We start from the raw sequence: 19,748 nt of genomic DNA on the forward strand, positions 1-19,748 counted from the left end.
AAACACATGCCAGCATGTGAGCTCGGCAGTGTCCCTTGGAAGACTCACCAAAGCACCCGCCAGGTGCAGCACATCATCCTTTTCTAGTTTCTTTTATTCCCACTTTAGGGGAGACATAGGAAAAGAGTGGTGGTGCCACTGTAAACATTCTTACATAGCACATACCCATTTTGGTTCCACTAGACACTGTATAGTGATCCATAGAAAACAGCATAATGGCACACCAGAGACAAACAAGACTGTATACAGTTATATTAACGGCCCTGTTCTCCATGAGGTGGCAAATATATGAGCCATTAATAAAAGCGTTTAAGACCACATTAGTGTGTCAGTGTGTGGTGGTGGGGCAAGAATGGGAAAGACATGGCTTTATGGGTGAGCTCACTGCGCTGCTTAGATTTTTCCAGAGGATAAACATTGAGCTGCAGACTGGATGGAGAAAGGAGAGCCAGGCAGGAGGAAGCTAATGTGGGACGTGATGGAAGATGTAGGAAGTCACTTAAGAGGGAAAATGCCCTCAAATGGAGGATGCTTGTCCCTGATGTGCTCTTTTATTCTGTGTTCATACACAATATGTCTCCTGATGTAAACTCATTCTTCTTCTGGGATTCTGTCGTGAAACCCTGAGCATCACCATGATAAGAAGGACCATGTCTTGGTTGAACTGGCTTAGTGGCCCCTGGTCTATGACAGATGCCAAATACATGTTTTCATGAACGACAGATTTAGCCCAGACTAAATTTCATACTGTTACACATCATTTTGTTTGCTCTTCCCAGCAAACTTGTGGAGCAGGTAGAGGAGCAGTACTTGGCCTCACTCGCCAGAGCCTGACCGCCCCACAGTCTCAGGACTGCACCAGCCCCGGCTGGCCCAGCTGCCCAGCACTCAGGAAAGTCACCTTGTCCCGCAGCTTCCGCTCCTTCCGCTCCTGCACGGTGGTCAGGTAGTTGACGGCCGCATACTCCAGCACCGAGAGGAACACGAACACGAAGCTGACCCAGAGGTAGATGTCGACGGCCTTGATGTAGGACACACGCGGCATGGAGGCGTTCACGCCCGTGATGATGGTGGACATGGTCAGCACCGTCGTGATGCCTGCAGCAAGCAATCGGTGAGGAATAAGCTTGCGCTTCTTTCACTAAATTTTAGATGACTTGATGTCCGTTTCTTTGCCATTACTCATCTTTGAAGATTTCGCCCTCAGGAAACTTTCCGTGTTCACCTCTCCACACTATTCCCTCACTCCCCCCCTCAGCCTCCTACCCTTTCACATGTGTATTCATGGTAATCTTCATTTGCTGTATCTTTCTACAGAGAATCCCAGATATTTTGACATTAAGGCATTTCTTTCAGTCATTAAAAAAAAAGCAAGTTTGCAGAGTTGGGCACAGTGTGGTTCACACTACCGTGAGCCGGGCTGAGGGCAGAGGCAGGAAGGTTGAGGCCAGGCAGTACAGTTTAGCTAGATGGTGTCCAAAACACAAAAGTTTAAAAGACTGAAACTAGAGCCATGTCTTTCACCACACACTAACTAAAATCAGATCAAAGATCTAAATATTAAAGCAGAAACAGCAAATCTTCTGGAGCAGAGACTAGGTAGGACTCTTGAAGACATAGGGGTAGGCAGACATTTCACGAACAAAACCCCAGTTGCAAGAGAAATATTACAACGAATCAACAAGTGGGATCTCATTCTACTAAATGCTTTTGCCTAGCAAAAGAAATCACAACAGTGAAGAGACAGTGCACAGAATGGGCAAAGTTTTGGCCAGTTGTCCCTCAGACAAAGGACTAATGTCTAGAACACACAAGTAATTGAAACAAATCAGACCCTCTCCAAATATAAAGGCCCAATCCACAGTGGGCAACTGGAATGAAGACGCACATCTTGGATGAAGAAGTAGAAATGGCAGATAAACATATGGAAAAATGTTCCGCATCACTGGTCATTCAAGACATGCAAATTAAAACAACTCTGAGACTCCATCTCACCCCAGAAAGAATGGCTGTTATCAAGAAATCAACCAGTACCAAATGCCAGTGGGCTATAGGTGAAAGGGACCCTTCTCTACTTTGGTGGGAGTGTAGACTGATGCAACCACTGTGTAAACCAGTATGGGGATTCCTCAAAAAGCTAGGATTAGAGGTACTATTTGACTTAGCTATTCTCCCTCTAGGTATCTTTCTTAAAGAATTTAAAACATCATACCACAGCCATATATGCACACTCATGTTTATAGCAGCACAGCTAATTCTTGGAAACAGCCCAAATGCCCATCAACCACAGAATAGATAAAAAAAGATGCATTTTTGCTTATACAATGGAGTACTACTCATCCATAAAGAAGGGTAAACTTGAGACATTTCTAGGTAAGTGGATGCACCTTGAGATCATACTCTTAATGAAATAAATTGGACACACATACAAATATTGCATGGTTTCTCTGGTAAAAGATACTGAATATATAAATAAGGACCAAAGTGTATAAAAGGTATTGTGGAACAGGAAAAAACTGTTCAAAAGAAAGGGGAATTGAGGAGAAGGGAGAAGCGAAAAGAAAAAAAAATATTCCATACACGTAAGTGAAATAAATCAGACACACAGGTTTAAATATCACATTGTTTCTCTGGTGTGAGAACCTGAAAGGATAAATAAGGACCAAAATGTACAGTAGATACTGGGGAAAAGGAAGAGCGTATTCAAGTGGAAATGGGAGGGGAAAAGTATGGGGCAGAGGGGAAGGAAGGAAGGGAAAAGAAAAAGAATGGAAGAAAGAAAAGGGAAACGGCCTTCGTAAACAAGGAGGAAAGGAGAGGTGAAGTGGGGAGAGGGGAAGGGGGCTGGGGAAAAGAACCAAGGTACATCATGCACAGGTACAAACTCCCTCTAACACATGTGACCATTGTGTATATCTAAAATGTACCCAAAATTCATCAAAAAATCAATAAACCAACAAAATAAAAACGGTTGAAAGTATATCTCAGTGATAGAACACCTCTGGGTTCAATTCCCAGTACTGGGAGAAAAAAACCACATATGAAAGTTTATGTTTCCTGTAACTGCTCCTTAATCAAAGTGGAAAAGCATTTGAGGTTTATTGTACTAATTGTGTCTTTGATGCTGTTGTAAAGTTCTGCAGTCCTGGACCGCCTTAGTCATGGCGCCTCTGACAGCCACCCCCATATTGGACCCAGCTGCCCAGCCAGCAGTGTTGACTTGAGGTCATTTCTACCAAGGATGATGGTGTTAACTTCATTTATAGGAGACCAATTTAAAAGCTCCACAGCACACTTAACTGTTCAAGCAGCAGAACAACCCTAGAGTACAGGGCATCTGTTCTTGGAAACTTACCCAGGATTTCAAGTTGAGCTCAGAATATTTGCTTAGCAAACACCAGATCACAGGGGACCCGGCTTACCCCGCAGGCAAGCTCTAATCCACTTTCACTAAGACCCAGTGGGCCACACTCTCCCTTGCAGTCATCCTGAACTTTCTGAGCAATAGCGGTGTGTGTGATTAAGTAGGTACAATATTTAAAGTGAGAAAGAGTTGATGACAACTTGCCACTGGTGGAAGGCTGATAGAGGAAGGATTTTCAGACTGCAGGATGCACAAGAATTACTTGGGAGAGCTTGTTTAAAAATGCAGGTTTCTGATCCTCCCTCGGATTATGATTCTGCAGGTAAGGTGGGATGCAAAACTCTTCATTTGAAATAATTTCCCTCCAAAATCCTGTCTCTAAGATCCCTTGGACCACCTTTTAACAAGCCCTGTGATACAATAGTGTTCATTATACAGATGATCAGAGAAATCATCCAAAGACCGTGATCCTCCACTCTAAGATTCAGCTGCACCAGAACAAAGGTGAGCTGCTTGCACAGGTCCCTGTGGGAACCTGGAGATGGTTTTGCCATTTAGGGTCCTGATAATGAGATTTTTACCTGTATATCAATATCTTGTGGAATTTTCAAGTTAGAATGGCATCAGGAATATAACATCAACTTTATAAGAATAGTTTTATCTAGAACAAATGATTGTTTTTTCAGTTTCTTGAAATACACTTCAGATATTCCTTACCTAAGGGAACTCTGGCGGGCACAGCTCTGCGGTCAATCCAGAAGGACACCCAGGACAGCATGACCATCAGGGTGGCGGGGAAATAGGTTTGGAGCAAGAAAAAGAAGATGTGTCGACGCAAAGTGAAATTAATGTATAGGCGATTGTACCAGCCTGGGGGACAAGAGAAGAGACAGCACATATCACAGCTACTCAGTTCATTCCTAAAAGAAATGTTATTCAGAGAATCACAAATGCCTTTGCCATTCCACTGGTTTCTTATCACAGGGTGGGAGTAAAAAAAACAGGAATCCAGGGATTATATGATAACCCAGAAATATCGACACACCCCTCCCAAAAAATAAAGGGAAGCCCTACATAAAATCATTCTGACTTTTATTACTCAAAATCTAGTCTGGGACCCAGAACCCTCTCTGTCACCTGGGTGCTTCCTAAGCCACAGCCTACTGAAGCAGAATCTCTATTAAATCATTTCCTTACACGATTTGTATGTGTGTCAAAGATTGAGAAGCACTGATTTAAGCAGTTAAATTTCTTTGGAGGGAAGTGTATTTTTAAAGATATATGGCTAAGCACAATATAAAAGCACGGAGTGATCTTTGCAAGGAAAAAAAGATACAAGGAGGAGATAAAAGAAAAGGAAGGATAAAAAGAACAGGAAAAGTCAGAAGAATCATGAGATGCCAAGGACTGAGATTAGTGGGGACATAGCAGGATTAACTGGGAACTTGGCATCCTAGGTACTGACTGCATAGGACTTGCCTCTTGGAATCAGCAAGTAATTGTGGGGAAACCATCAGAAGACTGAGGGTCAAAATAACCTGTTGAGCAATGAACATGGACGATACACAGGATTGTCATGCTAGACTGGAGTAAAATGGTTCTCTCATTGATTAGAAGACTATGGTGTACTTAAAAGGTTGCACGTCCACATTCATACACTATTTGAGCAACAGAAACTGAATAAAGATTGAGTAAAATCATCCTGAAAGGTGCTTGGTCAGAACAGAAGCATGAGTGGAGAGAGTTCACCTCCACAATTTAATTGGCACTCACAGGATGCCTGGGAGAAGGCCACAAAGCGTGCCCTCAGGCAGTGGGCAGAAGCTGTGTGTGTAGGAGTCCAGCGTTGACAAGCCTGACCCCAAAAGGAAAAAGCAAGGAAGGACTGAAGTTCCTGCACTCAGGCTCAACACGGGGTGATCCAAAGGGACTGTTAGTAGACAGTGTAGCAGAAGCCAGGGGTGCTGGCCGGGGCAGGGCAAATATGAACGGAAAACAAATCGAAATTAGGCTGGCTTCATGCTGTATGGGAGGGGTCCTAGTCAGTACATCAGAGGTGAGATCCACCTACTAAGCTGTCAGTATGACTGTTTCAAACAAACCTGCTGACATGGCTTATACCTAAGTCCTTACTAATATTTCCTAGATTATCACTTCAGATAGATCGGTGATATAAAAACATTTTTTCTACCGTATGCTTGGCACATGGTAGACTTCATGTAGGATTCCCAGTGCAAATGCAAGTGACACAGGGTCTGCTTACTTAACAAAACCACACCTCTCCTGAAATAGAGGATAACCTAAGCCTCCCAGGTGCTTGGTTCCTACCCGGCGCTCACCTGTGCTGCTGTAGAAAGCTAATTTAGTGGTGGTGTGGAATTCCTGAATCAGGAACTGGGAGAGTGAAATCCGCTCGTCTGTCTTTAAGGAGTCATTGCCTTTTTTCCAGTAGAGCATGAGATCATCTTCTGTGTAGGCATCTGAAAAGATGGGAGCCAGCGTTGGGCACCTGGTGACAGGACAGGGCTGTCTGGGGCAGGGGCTGCTTGGAAGCTGTGTATTCTGATCTCCCTCAGAAACTACCGTATTGGAATTGTATTAAGATAGTTTGAATCAACAAACTGCATTCTAAACAAAGCAAAACAAAATGTAAAAAGACAAATATAATTTTATCTGCTCTTCTTTTTTTTTTTTGGTTCTGGGGATTGAACTCATGACCATGTACTTGCAAGGCAGGCCCTTATGGTACTGAGCTAAATCCCCAGCCCCTCTCCCTGCTCTTCTGAAAGTCATCAGAAAGTCCCAAGCTTAAATGCTCATGGTTCCTGAAAAAGGACTCAGCCCGAAGTTTAGCCTGTGTTTTTAGGTTAAACAAAATAAAATTGCTATTTTGTAGATCAGGAGGGGTTAATATTTGCAAATTTTTCACGTAGTTCAAGGTCATTAATCCTTATTTTCTTTTTACAAACTATAGGGATTTATTAATTAATGATAAATACTTTTAAACACTACCAAATAGGGGCTATGTTCTAGTAAGAGAGGACCCATGAGAAAATAGGGATAGAACAAGACTTTCATCTGTAGGGCTCCAGGTACACCAGCCTGCCCAGAGTAGAGCTGAAGTGGTTCCATGGTCATCACACTGGTGCTACCATTCCCTTCAATGGCACACCCTTCAGGTGAACCCACTTCTCCGTCCAGTTGCACAAACCTGCCTGCAGGTAGGACATGATCCAGGTAAAGCCATATGGAGTCGGCAGTTCCATCTGTCCACGTGTAAACCATTCTTTCTGGAGCTGTCTAATACTATGTTATTCCCACTTTCAAACCCCTGATCTGTATGGCAGCTTGGCCAGCTATTATACCCAGTTATTCAATCAGACACTAATCTGTGCAGGTATTTTATACATGTGACTCATATCTACAACTGATGGACCTTAAGTAGAGGAGATTATCCTGGATAATCTAGATGGGCCCGACCCAGTCAAGTAAAGATGTGAAAATCAGGGCCGAGGTCTCCTGTGAAAGAGTTTCCTTGTGTGCTGTGGCATCAGCTCTTGTCTGAGAGTTCCTAGGCTGCCGTCCTGTCGGCCTGTTCGCAGGCACAGGAGAACAGAGTTGACCCCACAACCCTGGGGGCCAGTTCCTTGTAGTACATCTCTTACTAGGTATATTCTGTTGGCTCTGTTTCTCTGGCAGAATGTTGACTGCCAAAGCCTGAAATAAACAGCGTTACAGATGAGGACAGAAGTTGCCTGGTCAAGTGGGAAAAACAAGGCTTTGGAGTCAACATATTTGGTATTTCAGCCTGGCTTTGCCTCTTATTTCTGTATCCAAGGCAAGTTACATCCTTGTGTGAATGACAAGTATCACAGCATTCTCACGGAACAGTGTTCGTCTCTCCAAATCTCACAACATTGTTTTGCTGTTTTTAACGGTAACCACTTTGATGATTGAGAGGTGGTACCTTGCTATACTGACGTGCATTTCTCTGATAGTTAGTGATGTTGAGCATCTTTTCCCTGATTCTTAGCCATTCATATATGTCCTTTGGGTAAATATCTATTTGAGTCCTTTGCCCATTTTTAAAGCAGTTGGTTTTAAATTTTAGGAGTTCTTTTATATTGTGGCTATCAATTCCTTATTAGATATATGATTTACAAATATTTTCTTGCATTTTGTGGGTTACCTTTGTTGATAGTGGGGTGTGTGTGTGTGATGCTGGACCTTGCATGTGCTAGACAAGTGTTCTAACACTGAGCTACATCCCCAGCCACCTGATACTATGTTCTGATGCACAAAAGATTAAAATTTTCATGAAATCTGACTTTCCTGCTTTTTCCTTTATTGTCTGTTCTTGTGGTGTCATGGAACTTGGTTTTTAAACTTTTCTAGGACTTATATGCAAGTTTCCTGAGATCTGTTGGTTGAGTTGGAGTCTATTCTCACAGAAATTCAGTGCTCAGTGTCAGTTCCCTAGGATATTACCCGGAAATCCCTTCTCCAACAGAAATCATATTTAGAAGAGCAATAAAACAGAGCAGTAGCAAGCTCTCTAGATGGACTCTGTATGTGTGTGTGTGTGTGTGTGTGTGTGTGTGTGTGTGTGTGTGTGTTGGGCCAAGGGCTTGAAAGGAGCTCCACATTCACACAGCTATCAACCCCCCTCCAGAAGTTCCCTTGGGGCACTGTAAAAACTCTTGGGTCCCCTGTGGTTTCAAATCACTTACACAGGATGTTAGATCAATGGTAGCACTAGAAAACTTTGGATCCAATTCATCCCTGACTTTTAAAACCACCCAAATCTTCAGAAAAAAATCACTTTTAAAAGCATAGCCATGGCTAGGGAAATCTTACTGCTCCTGCTGTTGACAGAGTGTTGAGATTGTTTAGAAGTGTGTGCCCATGCCCAGCACAGTTCTACTCACAGCTTTCAATTTCAAGTGAGCACGTTTGTGTGTCCAGGGGAAATCTGCTAAAGTCCATGTTGCACATGGCAGTCACTGTAACCCTAGAAACAAGAAGGCAAAACCTAAGTTTTCAAAGCCTGCAACACAAGTACAGGATGATGATAAAGCAAACAGAAGCCTCTACTTCCTTGCATATAACTGCCTCTTTTTTTTTTCTTTTTTGGTATCAGGGATCAAACTCACAATCTCACGTTTGCCAGGCAGGTGCTTACACCACTGAGCTAAACCCCCAGCTCAACAGCCTCTTTCTGTTAACTCATAAGCCATGGGTCAGAATTTAGTTAAGAAACTTATAAGGACTCCTTTGGGGTACTCTTAGGTATTTATATTTAACATTATGGTCAGTATGCAGCACATAAAATGTGTCATGGTGCAGTAAACATTTTAAAGAAACAACAGTCTTAATCAATATAACTGAAATAAAGCTCATATGAATTTGTGTGTGTGTGTGTGTGTGTTACTGGGGACTGAGCCTAGGGCCTCATGCATGCCAGGTTCATTGTACTAACATGCAAGCACTTGCTAGCATCTAACGATTTTGCTTCAGAGCTTACACAGGAAAATAAATCTGCATCAAAGAACAAACAAACACAGATCACTAGTGACAGATGAAAAGTCTCCCATCCAGTGGGAAATTTCACAGCAGGACGTGCTTAACAGTTGTTGGCTGGTATTGAATGTACTATTTTTTCCTCCAACCACACAAAATTTGATATATATAAATTGTGAGCATGACCTGCATAGTTTATGCCTAAAAAGAAATACCCTCCACTTTTTATTTAAATGGAAAAAGGAAAAGAACATTCTCGAAATGGAATTTTCCATGTGATTTCCTCACATTCCCCACTTCTTCAAATGTACATTCTTGGCACTCGGTGGTAAAGTCTACCATTGTGAGGGAAGGCCTCATGTGTGAGCTGCGCCTTTTATTTCGGTGCCCAGGACTCCCTGATCTTGTGACCCTGTTCGCTTTGCTCCTGCCCTTCTGCCTACTACACAGCAGCCACATCTCAATTTTCACTTTTCATTTGCTTCTCTCCTGCCCTCCACTCTGCAGCAGTCACATTAAGAGCGGTGTCTGTCACTCATCTTTACATCCTGAGTTTAAGACGGGATCTGACAAGGCTTTTTATCAAAACTCTGTTGAATGTGGCTGGAGTGGAGCTCAGTGCTAGAGAGTTTGCTTACATGCATGAGGCTGTAGATTTAATCCCCAGCACCACAAAACAAATCAGAACAAAACTCCGTTGAATGAATGAATGAATGAATGAGGGGGGAGAATAATGTATAGTGTGAAGTTTAGAAGCTGCCAAGTTGCTGACAGAGTTGCCAGTATCCCCATACTCCACACTGTCCCTGAAATGAATTTCACAGTGGTAGTTCTCAGTAATTTAGGCCCCTTTTTTTCCGTTGAAATCAAACAAAACATATGCTTTTGTTTATAAGGAGAAATCAAATAATCTATTTTGAAGGCACAAAGGCAGGGAAGAGGTGTCTCTTTTGGTGAGGCCATACAGGATTTTCCACTCTGTTTCCTCTGTCTTGCTTCTTGTGGTCATGCTTAGTGACACCAAACCAGACTTTTGCATTTGTTAGATTTTCCAGAAGTTTGTAAGCCAGTTGTTAAACAGAGCAATCATTGAAAATTTAAATTAAATAAGTTGTTGCTATGGTTTTCATGGAAGTGTCCCTTCAAAATCCGTACGTTAGAATTTAAACCATGAAGTGTTGGTATTGAGAGGCGAGGAAGGCCTTTGGGAGGTGACCCGGCCATGAGGACTCTGCCCCATGGACGGGATTAGTGCCCTTCTAAAGAGACCGGAGGAGCCTGCTGGCTTCCCCCTCCCGCCGTCCCCCCAGCTGCCTCCCCTCCCCCCCACACACATAGCAAGAAGGGGAGGAATAAGCCCTCACCACGCACCAAAGCTGCTGGTACTTGGATCTTGTACTTCCCAGCATCCAGAACTCTGAAAAAGTAACTTTTCATTCTTTTCACTTGTTTTTCTGTGATACTGAGGATTAACCCGGGTTTCACGCAAGCCAGACAAGTGCTCTACCACCGAGCTATATCCTCAGCCCTCAATTAGTTTTTCTTTTTTGAAATAGTCTCCCTAAGTTCCCCAAATTGGAATCAAACTTGGGTACTTCCTGCCTCAGCCTTGCAAGTAGCTGGGATTACAGGCAAATGCCATCATGCCCAGTTTAAATCTCTATTGTTTATAAATTACCCGTACCCAGGTATTATGTCAGCACAAATAGACTGACAGTTACATTTTTTTTTTAAAGTAATAGAACTCAAAGCTCATCACTTCCTAACTGTGTAACACCATCTTCCTGCCCACATCTCTCCCTGGCTCTGCTTTCTGCGACATCAGGTTGGCAGGTTGAAATCACTCATGAGGGGAATGTTTGCACTATAGAAATCAGCACCTGAGCACTTGATTTATTAGTTTGTTAATCATCTAGACCAAGGAAACATTTTAAAATTAAAAGTAATTTGTGTCTAATATTATTAGACAGTTAACAGTGCAGCACGCTGAGGAAACATGTTTTCATTTATTTGAAAACTATTTTCCAACTTAGCAAAAATATTGCTTATTTGATGAGTGAGTAGAGTTCCAACATAATCCTTCATTGTTCCATTTTTGTCTTATTACATATACAAGAATATCAGCGAACATTGATCAAATCTACACTCAATTGTCAATCACGTGAGAAAAATGAATATAAACATTTACTCATAGTCTGACTTTGCAGAACTATCATTGGTGATAGAGTTATAAAAACCAGTCATGGTTTTTACAAGAAAAAATAAGTAATCCTGTGCAAATTATATGTATACAGAATTCATAATAAAGAGTACATTACTTAGTATTATTATATTATAAATCATGTGCTTTATGTCAATAATGTTTATAATCATCTCTGTGTCTCTGTACTTCCCTAAGACAGTTGCTAAACATTTACTAGCCCATCAGTGGTCACATGTTTCGTGGTCTAGTTCTTGGCAGTCCTGGTGTTGCTCTAGGGTTGTAAATATTGCTTTGAGGGATGTGCACAGAAACTCAGTCTCACCATCTCTGGCTCTAAACATACACTGTGCATCCAGGAAGCCTCTTAGACATTGGTGTCAGGACTCATCTTTATTGTTCACCAGAACACAAGCCAAAGCAGTGTCCATAAACCTGAACTACACAAATCTGCTCTGTGCTGTGCTGACAAGAGGAGTAACTCACCACAAGTAACCACATCCCTTCTCTGCCAGGACCTGAGCGCACCCCACCTGCCCTCCCGCCCTCCCTCCCAGGAAAGCAGCACCATGCACATGCTGTGTTGAGGGCTCCAGTGGCAGTGAAACACTTCTAAGCTTCTGTGTTCATGAAAGGAAAGGATTTTATACTTTAAATTATAAAAGTGATGCTAATAATGTCATTTATTGTCATAAGGTGACCCAGAGTTCTATAGTTTTTCAGGATAAAAACTATGCCTATAGCTTGCCAGATGCAGCAAAAGATTTTTTAAAAATCCTAAATATATACCTCAAAACCAGGAGCCACAGATCAGAAAAGGCAAGGGCTTGTCTGTTTGTTCCTTTGTTTCTAGAAAGGGTCTCATATGAGTTCAGGCTGGTCTCAAACTTCCCGTGTGTCCCAGGCTGGCCTCTAACTTGCAATCCTCCCATCTCAGCCTGTGAAGTGCTGGGATCATAGGTGTGTGCCAAATGTTTTTTATTAAACACTGGCTAATGTAGCTAAATGTTAAAAATATGTAGATAAGGTATAAACTGTAAGTATCATCTTGAGACAGTTCCCCAAATATATTTCCAAGATTGAATAATTCTTTAAAATTTCTAATCATATGTAAAGTTAGTTTTCCTCAGTGCTGACAAATTTGGCAGCTGCTGAAACGTAGACATTCAAAGCCCAAAAGCAAAAGGGCTAATGTAAGGTAATGTCTGTCTTGGCCAGGCCGCAGCACCTGCCTTGCCTACCTGAGGCTGTAGAGCACCTTCCCGTCAGGCTGGACACGCAGCATGACATTGTCGGTGGTGGTGTCATGGATGAAGGAGCGCTTGGAGTGCACGAAGAACATGTCAGGGACCCAAATCTTCTTTACCAGCCGGCCATCAAATGTCATGCTCAGGTTGTTGGTGCTTGGAAAAGACAGCCTCTCGTCCTTCCAGTAATGCCGCAGGTAGAGAGTCATGGTGAAGTCCTGGGCAGAGGGCATAGGAAACCACAGAGGTCAGCAGGACATTTTCTACCCAGGCAAGGCCATCACGTAAGTGGGAGTGAAACCGAGCCCAGCCAGGCCTTGCTTCTCAATCCTGGGTTTGGTACAAGAGAAAGAGGACACTAAAGGGGAGAAGCTCAGCCAGAGGCCTGCAGCTGAGTCTCCAGGAGCCCATGCCACCCTGCCACTGGCCAGGAAAGCTGTTGCTGCCCACATGTGACACTCAAGCTGTAAGCGTTGAACATTAATACCCTTGAGCCACCCTCCACCAGAGGAGAAGGTGATGGGTTAATGCTCCGCTCCCCGGGACCCTGAGCTGCCTGACTGGCTCATTCCTGGAGCATCCCAGGCAGATGAGGGCTAGAGGAATGGCTGTTTGAGAGCACAGTCCTGTTTGCTTCTTTCTCTTCCCTGTCTCGCTTCCTGTTCTGGTGTTTCCCAGGAATGCTTCCCAAGAAAACTACTTACGCTACAATGCTGGTCTCAGGTCTGTTTTTTGGGGAACCACAACCAAGGTAATATCCTAAGGAGTCCTATAAGTTCTGTGTAAAATATTCTATTTGTATTTGAACCCACCAAAAGGGAAAAAAGAGAGGTACTCTTGCTTTTCCACAGCCTGATGCAGAATCAGCACTTATAAGCTCTGTCTGGCTGTTTGGTGGTGCAATCTGAGATCATGCTCTTTACATCTGAGAGCCTTTGCCCAGCATGCATCCTGATAGCAAAATGCTGGGTACTGCAAAGGGAAAGATCAAGTTTGTCATCTGGCCCTGTCTCATACCAAGGGCATAGCTTGGAGCAAGTGTCATAACCCACCTGTAAAATGAATGTGGGAATTCCCACCTCCAAGGGGAACTATGAGACCAAGTGGATGCAGGTGCACGGAGGTCCTAGTCAGGGACGGACCCATGTGTATCTCCCGGCCTACAGCCTTTGTCAGAGAAACACTTACCATGTCGACCTCAGAGATGCTATCCAAGCTCTCCACCTGCACATCCACACCAACAGGAATGGCTGGGCCTGTGGACAGAGCATGAGAAGAGTATTTATTCTTTTTACTTGAACTCTAAACCACGTGCTTTAAACATAGGCAAAGAAGTATTTAACCTGGAATCTCAGAGTTACATCAGAGTTGCAGTTTGGTTGTGCCAACCTGAAGTTAAACCAGAAATAAAAGAATGGACTTGTGAACTGGCTCCCTGGAATATCCCAGGCCCTCTTTGTACCCCTCCCAAAGTATTTTGACTGAATCATCCAGGTGATTCTAAAACAATGAGGTTAATATATAGCATTAACTTTTGTTTCACATACTTGTCTAGAATTATGTTAAAGACCTAGTTAAAGTCTGGGTCTGATAGAAAGACTTATTCCTTGGCATGAGGCCACCCATTTGTTTTCTTAATTTACTTCTTGACTTTGTACCCTCATTCCTCATGGAAGCCAGTGGCTCTTGCCTGGCTATGAGAAGCATTCTTTGGTAACAGTGCCCAGAACTGAAGTCATATTCAAGTCATTTGTCAAACTCACAGATCAGCATTCTGTCTACACAATGGAGCAGCATAATGTATCAGGATGACCTTAAAAAATGTTAGATGTGTTATTATTTCTGGGCCATACAAACTTACAGATAAGAAATAAGAAAGCTTAATAAATAGATTCAGTCTCCTTTCCCCATTTTAAGGATGTGGATCAGGCACAGAGCACACTTGAATCACCATGGAATGAATGAAAAGAGGGGTTGGATTCAACAATAGCAGATTATAGAGTAGAGATTCACTTCCAGAACCTACTTGTCCTCTGGGCAAAGCTAACTGGAAGAAATAAAAGCATGAGAATGATTCCTAAAGCAAATATTTTTCTCCAGGAAAAATATATAAATCCTATAAGGAGAAAAACCCTCTTTGACACAAAGCAAGCAGAAACCCAGCAGCTGCAAGCCGAGCTTCAAAATGCTTTGGCATTTTTCTGCACAAATCATTGTTTTCTCAAGCTATTTTCATTTAATTAGACCCAGCAGACCACACTGTACCCTCCACACAGAGCTCGTCTGCCAGCTTCCAGATGAGACCAAACTAGGTCCAAGGTCGCTGGGTTAAATTTCAAGACATTTTCAGGAGGAAGTTTTTGGGCTGTAGCTGCCCAATCACCCCACAGCCAGCTGCTGGTCTCACTGACACCAAGCTGCCCTCAGAAGCAGTGGCCCGAGGAGCACCTGGCTGGCCCAGCCTGGCTGCCACTGGAAGATACTCCCAAAAATGTGTTCAGCAGAGCCAGAGTTGGGAGGGCAGACACTCAGGAGGTGCTGTGGGCTTGGTTCTTTATCTACCACGCACGACTGAAGCAGACCTGATCCCGGGCTTGCTTGCCCACCCACGAACAGCTAGAAGGACCCTAGGAAAGAAGACACTCCCACAAAGATGTACATTTCTTACCTCCAAAGCCAGGCCGCATGCTGAAGTCGTGGTCATCTATCCTTAGCAGCTGCTCTGACTTGGTCAGTGGTGATTTGGTGATGTCAGGGCTCCGCTTCAGAATTGGGCTGCCGGGGCCAGACAAGAAACAGGTGGATCACATAGTCTAACCAAGCCAGATAAAAACCATCTGCATTCTGATTTGATCCTGACACATCTGACAGGGTGTGTTATTTCTTCCTTTAGCCACTGGATTAGTCCCTGTTCCTTTCTCCAGCTTACTGGATAAACAAAGTGACCAAGAAAATTCAAGACTGTGATTTTTAACTGCAAATGAACATGCCCAGGCCCTACTTCAGAGATTCTGATTTGGGTGGTCTGGGAATAGGGCCTTGAAATTGACATTAAAAAAAAAATAACGTCCCAATTTGGGGGCATGGCTCAGGGGCAGAGCATTGCAGTGCAGAGCTGTGGGTTTGACCCCAGCAGCTCTGCTCGAATGGGGTGGGGGTCTTCCCAATGACTTGAATGTGTAACCAGGACTGTCGATTACTTGTCCTGGTTTTGTTAATGAACCTAAATTCCTCCAAAGTGCTGTGGCCATTTCCGGAGGCAGGCTGGAGGGGAAGCCAGTAGGCAGACTGTGTTGGGCCGGTCTGTAGGGGGAGAGTGGTGGGCTCAATCTCAAGTCGGCTGCCCTGGCTTCATGGGAAGCAGTCTCTGAATTGCACTCAGGCAATTTTATTTAATTCCACTTTTTCTAAATAGGTGATATATTTACAGGGTTGAACAATGTGATATAGAATGCAGTCAAATGTAAGCCCCCCTTTGTACCTACTCCCTCTGCCTCTGTGTCCCCGCCCTGTCCCCATCCCCAGGTTCTCCTCTCACTGGTTGCTAGACTATGTGCCAGAGTAAATGTATATTCTTAGTTCTCTCCTTTATTTTTTTTTACATAGTTCATGTTACAGAAAGCCTTCCAATCTTGCTTTCCTGTATTGAATATGCCTTGGAAGAGCCCCAGGATGCTTGCTTTCTCCTCCCGGCACAGGTTCCTGAAAAGGACCTGGACTCACACCCTTTTGCCATTACAAGAAAAACTGCCTTGGCTTTGCCTATGTTTCATTTACCATCAGCACCACCCTTGGAGCCCTCAGAAATAACTCTCTTCCCAGCTCCTCCCTGTGCTGGTACCAGGCCGCGTCCTCCCCAGGGGGGAACCGCACAGGCTTGCTCTCCCCAGTGCCAGGGCCCCCAGTCGATGGCGTTGGCATGAGTCCTGCATCAGCATCCCCTGGAGAGCTGTTAAAACCTACATTTCTAACCTTCCTGCTTCCTGTGTTGCCTGATGCAGTAGATCTGGGCTGAGCCCCAAGAATTGGCGTCACCAATGTGGTCTCAAAGCTGCTGATGCTGTGGGTCAGGAGACAGCACTGCACCCAGATGCATTTCCTCCTCCACGTGCCCTGTGACTGGCTCGGCCCACCTGTCAGTCCCTTACCAAAACTGCCTGCTGCCTGCACCTGGGCATCTTGTTTGCTTCCGTGAGACTCAGTTTTCCCAACCAGTTAGAAGTAGAGCTTTGTGACTGGATTGGGGTGGGAGGGTTAAGAGGAACAGTGTGTGTGGAGAGACTTTTCAAACTGTAAAGTGTTTGGCAAAGGGAAGGAGCTGAGGTGGGAGCATCCTTCTGCTGTGAGGAAGACCAGCCCCCTGCTGGTGGATGCCAGGAGGAAGCTGGGAACGCCAAGCAAGGGAAGGGAGAGTTGCTGCCCGTGACGGTCCCGCTCCTGTGGAGCGCTGCAGGGCTCAGGGTGGCGCCTGCCTGACATGGCACTGGCCAGCACCTCCATTCAACACTGAGTCTGTATTCTTCTAGCAAATCCGGAAATTGAGCTCCCCACTTTTCGTGTCCACACCAGCATTCCCCCAGTCAGCTGTCAAAATGGGGCTCTTCAAACTCCGTCCCTGCCAGACTGAATGCAAGCTCACAACTTCTTTGTCTGCCCTGAGGGAGGTCTCACAGGCTTTTGCAGCCCTCCTGTGACTGCAATAAAGGCCTTTTCTTCTTTGCCTTTCTTCGGTTTTCTTCCAAGCTGAGGAAAAATCTATCATTTCTGATAATCCATAACTTGGATTGACAAGGGGCTTGGCTCCTGCAGTCACCCCAGTTTGCGCTCCCTCTGCCAGTAGCCACCTCTCGCTTCGGGGTTCCTGTCTCAGAAACTGTGGGCTTCTGCAGGATTTCCCCTGTACCCTTCAAATCCTCATCTTTTGAACGCCCCCCCCCCCTTGTTCCCTCACTGACGCCTGGTGGGTGCGGGTGTTGGGGATCCACAGAGTTATTTCTCTCTTGCATGATCCCCAAAAAGGGTGATAACTCTCCAAGGGATTGTGGCTTGGCTTTTGTAGCCTCTGGCTCACCTCGAATTCAGCACAATGGGAAATCCTTCTTCCTGCCCCCAAAGAGGCGCACTTACCGCCAGACAGCCTGGCCACAGCTCCATAATGCCCACCACTGACCAGAGAGGGTATCTTCCATCATGCCACCCTCCGCATCTGGACCACTTCTGCTATTGTGACAGCAGCCTGATGTACAGGCCTTTTTTGCTCTCAGGGGTGTCCCCCCCTCCTTCAGGCACGTGGGGTGGCCCAAGCTCTTTTGGCCCACTCCACACAGCCAGCCCCTCATGTCCCCGAGACTTCCCGCTCTTCTCTGTCGCTGTCTTCCCCTCCGCTCCCCATCACCCCTTCTCCCTTGCTCCTCCTTCACCCTACCATCGCCATTTTCCTGCCTGGGTATGATGGGCCATCACACCCATCTCGCTCCTCCCAGCCTCCACCATCCCATGCCCCTCCGGCTCGCTGCTGTCTTCCAGTCAGTCATGCGTCACCGCCCCTGTGCCCGCTCCAGCCTCCTTTGAAATGTCACTCACCCCAACGTCTCCTTCTTGTCCGTGAGGTGACAGGCACTAAAGATCCACGTTCATGTCCTTTTTCCCTCTCTGACCTTTCCCATGTCTCACAGCACTTAGGATCCTTTGCCGCTGACCCATGAAATAATGTCAAAGAGCTCCGATTTGTGATTAATTCCTATGACTTCCTAATACCTGTCTTTGCTTTAATAACTCTTTGCTTTTGCAGGTATAAAAGGTTTTATTCCTTTCGATTCTTATTTCAAAAGATCTCTGTTATTTGATCTGCAAAAAGGTTCTCAGTAGTTTATTCATACTTACCAATGTGAAAGCTATAAAACAGTCATTATAATTCAAATTGGCCAAATATATTTGAGTACACTCTGATTGTATAGGGTGTTTGTCTATTAAACTGTGTGTGTTTCTATGTCCAATCTGTACAGATAGTCTATATACGTTTTTTTGTTTGTCATATCCACAAACAGCTGTTTTTGAGCTCAACAATTTTTTCCTTTTCCATTTTTGGATCATTGGTTCAAAATTTAATATGGGTTATACATCTAAAAGCATGCTTCCATCTGAGTTGCCAGCTGGTCAAAATGATGCTATAATTGATTGTGTAAATTTAATGTATGCAGTTACTTATGTATCATGACTTGAGAGTCTCTCATTGTTCAAAAATAATGTTAAATGTAGTAATTGGGTTTTGTATAAGTCATTAAAAATTAGTAAGATAATTAAACAAAATCCCTTAGGGAAGGGGCGGGGTTGTTTGTTAGGACTTCAATTGGTGAATAAGAAAACAGCTGCCTAGTAACATTTAACCAGTTCTTGTTCATTAATTGGAAACCCCAATGACCTCCATAGCCTTATGGGAGACACCCCAACTAAAATTATAAAAATTTATTATTTTAGTATGTTCACACTGGTCATCATCAAAAGAAATAACACAATAAGGTTTTTAATTTAAAGATGCTCTTATACAAAGGTTTCATATAGCTGTGACAGACTGTTATTAACCTCATGGTGTATTAATATATTCATGCTTCCACATGTATGGGTCTTCCAAAAATGTAAAACAGGGATTGTGTGACAAAATTTTGTTTCATATTAGGACCTCTGCCTGTAACAAAAACTTATGTGATGTATATACCACTAAATATAAACAAGTTAGGGAAAAGCTTCTTATGTATTAGATAAGGATGGTTGACTAGAAGGGGTATTTTATGTCAAAATGTAAATTCAAATTGTTACAAAATGTCATAATTGTCATGCTACAATCAATATTTGATTTCAAATTTGTAACTGTTTACATTCTACAGGGATTTAAGTACTAGGACATCCATGATTGATAGAAATATCAGTTGCTATTTTATGTTCTAAGGTGCTTGATAATCAGACAAAGTAGTAATGTTAAGCTTACTATCTTATTAAGCTGTAATGTTATCAGTCTTTTCTTCTGGATGTTCAACAACTGAGATCTAGATACCAAAAACTAAAAAGATAAATGAGCCAGGAGCACGACCAATATCTTGGCTGCAGCCCTCTGATGTCATTGAAGACTCAGGCTTTAAGAGAACCTCTGCAGCAACATCCCGTAACTCTAGGAGTCCCTTGTCTTCTGATTAAGATTATGGGACCACAAAAACGTGTGATACAATGTATAGTATTCCTAAGGAGAGTCACCAAGAGAAAAATCTCCCAAGCTTTCACAGAAAGTAACTTGGTCAAGCAGTGGCCGTGACTCATCCTGATGGCTGCCACTGTTGAGAACTGAGAGGCTCTACCCATGGTTCCAAGACAAATCCTGAGGAGACTTAACTGACCTTGATAGATAGTCAGAGGTTAATTTTAA

At 43.8% G+C, this 19,748-nt stretch overlaps 1 protein-coding gene across 1 annotated transcript in view; it reads right to left on the reverse strand.

The window, feature by feature from the left end:
• Nucleotides 1-19,748, reverse strand: part of Gabrr1 (gamma-aminobutyric acid type A receptor subunit rho1) — a 40,342-nt gene that overhangs the window by 4,252 nt on the left and 16,342 nt on the right. The window contains exons 3-9 of the mRNA XM_003467437.3: nucleotides 15,000-15,106; nucleotides 13,520-13,587; nucleotides 12,326-12,549; nucleotides 8,293-8,375; nucleotides 5,704-5,844; nucleotides 4,082-4,234; nucleotides 902-1,098 (exon numbers count right to left, since the gene is read on the reverse strand). Of these exons, the coding sequence (XP_003467485.2) occupies nucleotides 902-1,098; nucleotides 4,082-4,234; nucleotides 5,704-5,844; nucleotides 8,293-8,375; nucleotides 12,326-12,549; nucleotides 13,520-13,587; nucleotides 15,000-15,106 (973 nt within the window). The remainder of the gene's footprint in view (nucleotides 1-901; nucleotides 1,099-4,081; nucleotides 4,235-5,703; nucleotides 5,845-8,292; nucleotides 8,376-12,325; nucleotides 12,550-13,519; nucleotides 13,588-14,999; nucleotides 15,107-19,748) is intronic.

Source organism: Cavia porcellus, unplaced genomic scaffold, assembly GCF_034190915.1.
Source record: "Cavia porcellus strain 051 isolate PalLab524CR breed Dunkin Hartley unplaced genomic scaffold, mCavPor4.1 scaffold_22, whole genome shotgun sequence".
Classification (NCBI taxonomy): Eukaryota; Metazoa; Chordata; class Mammalia; order Rodentia; family Caviidae; genus Cavia; species Cavia porcellus.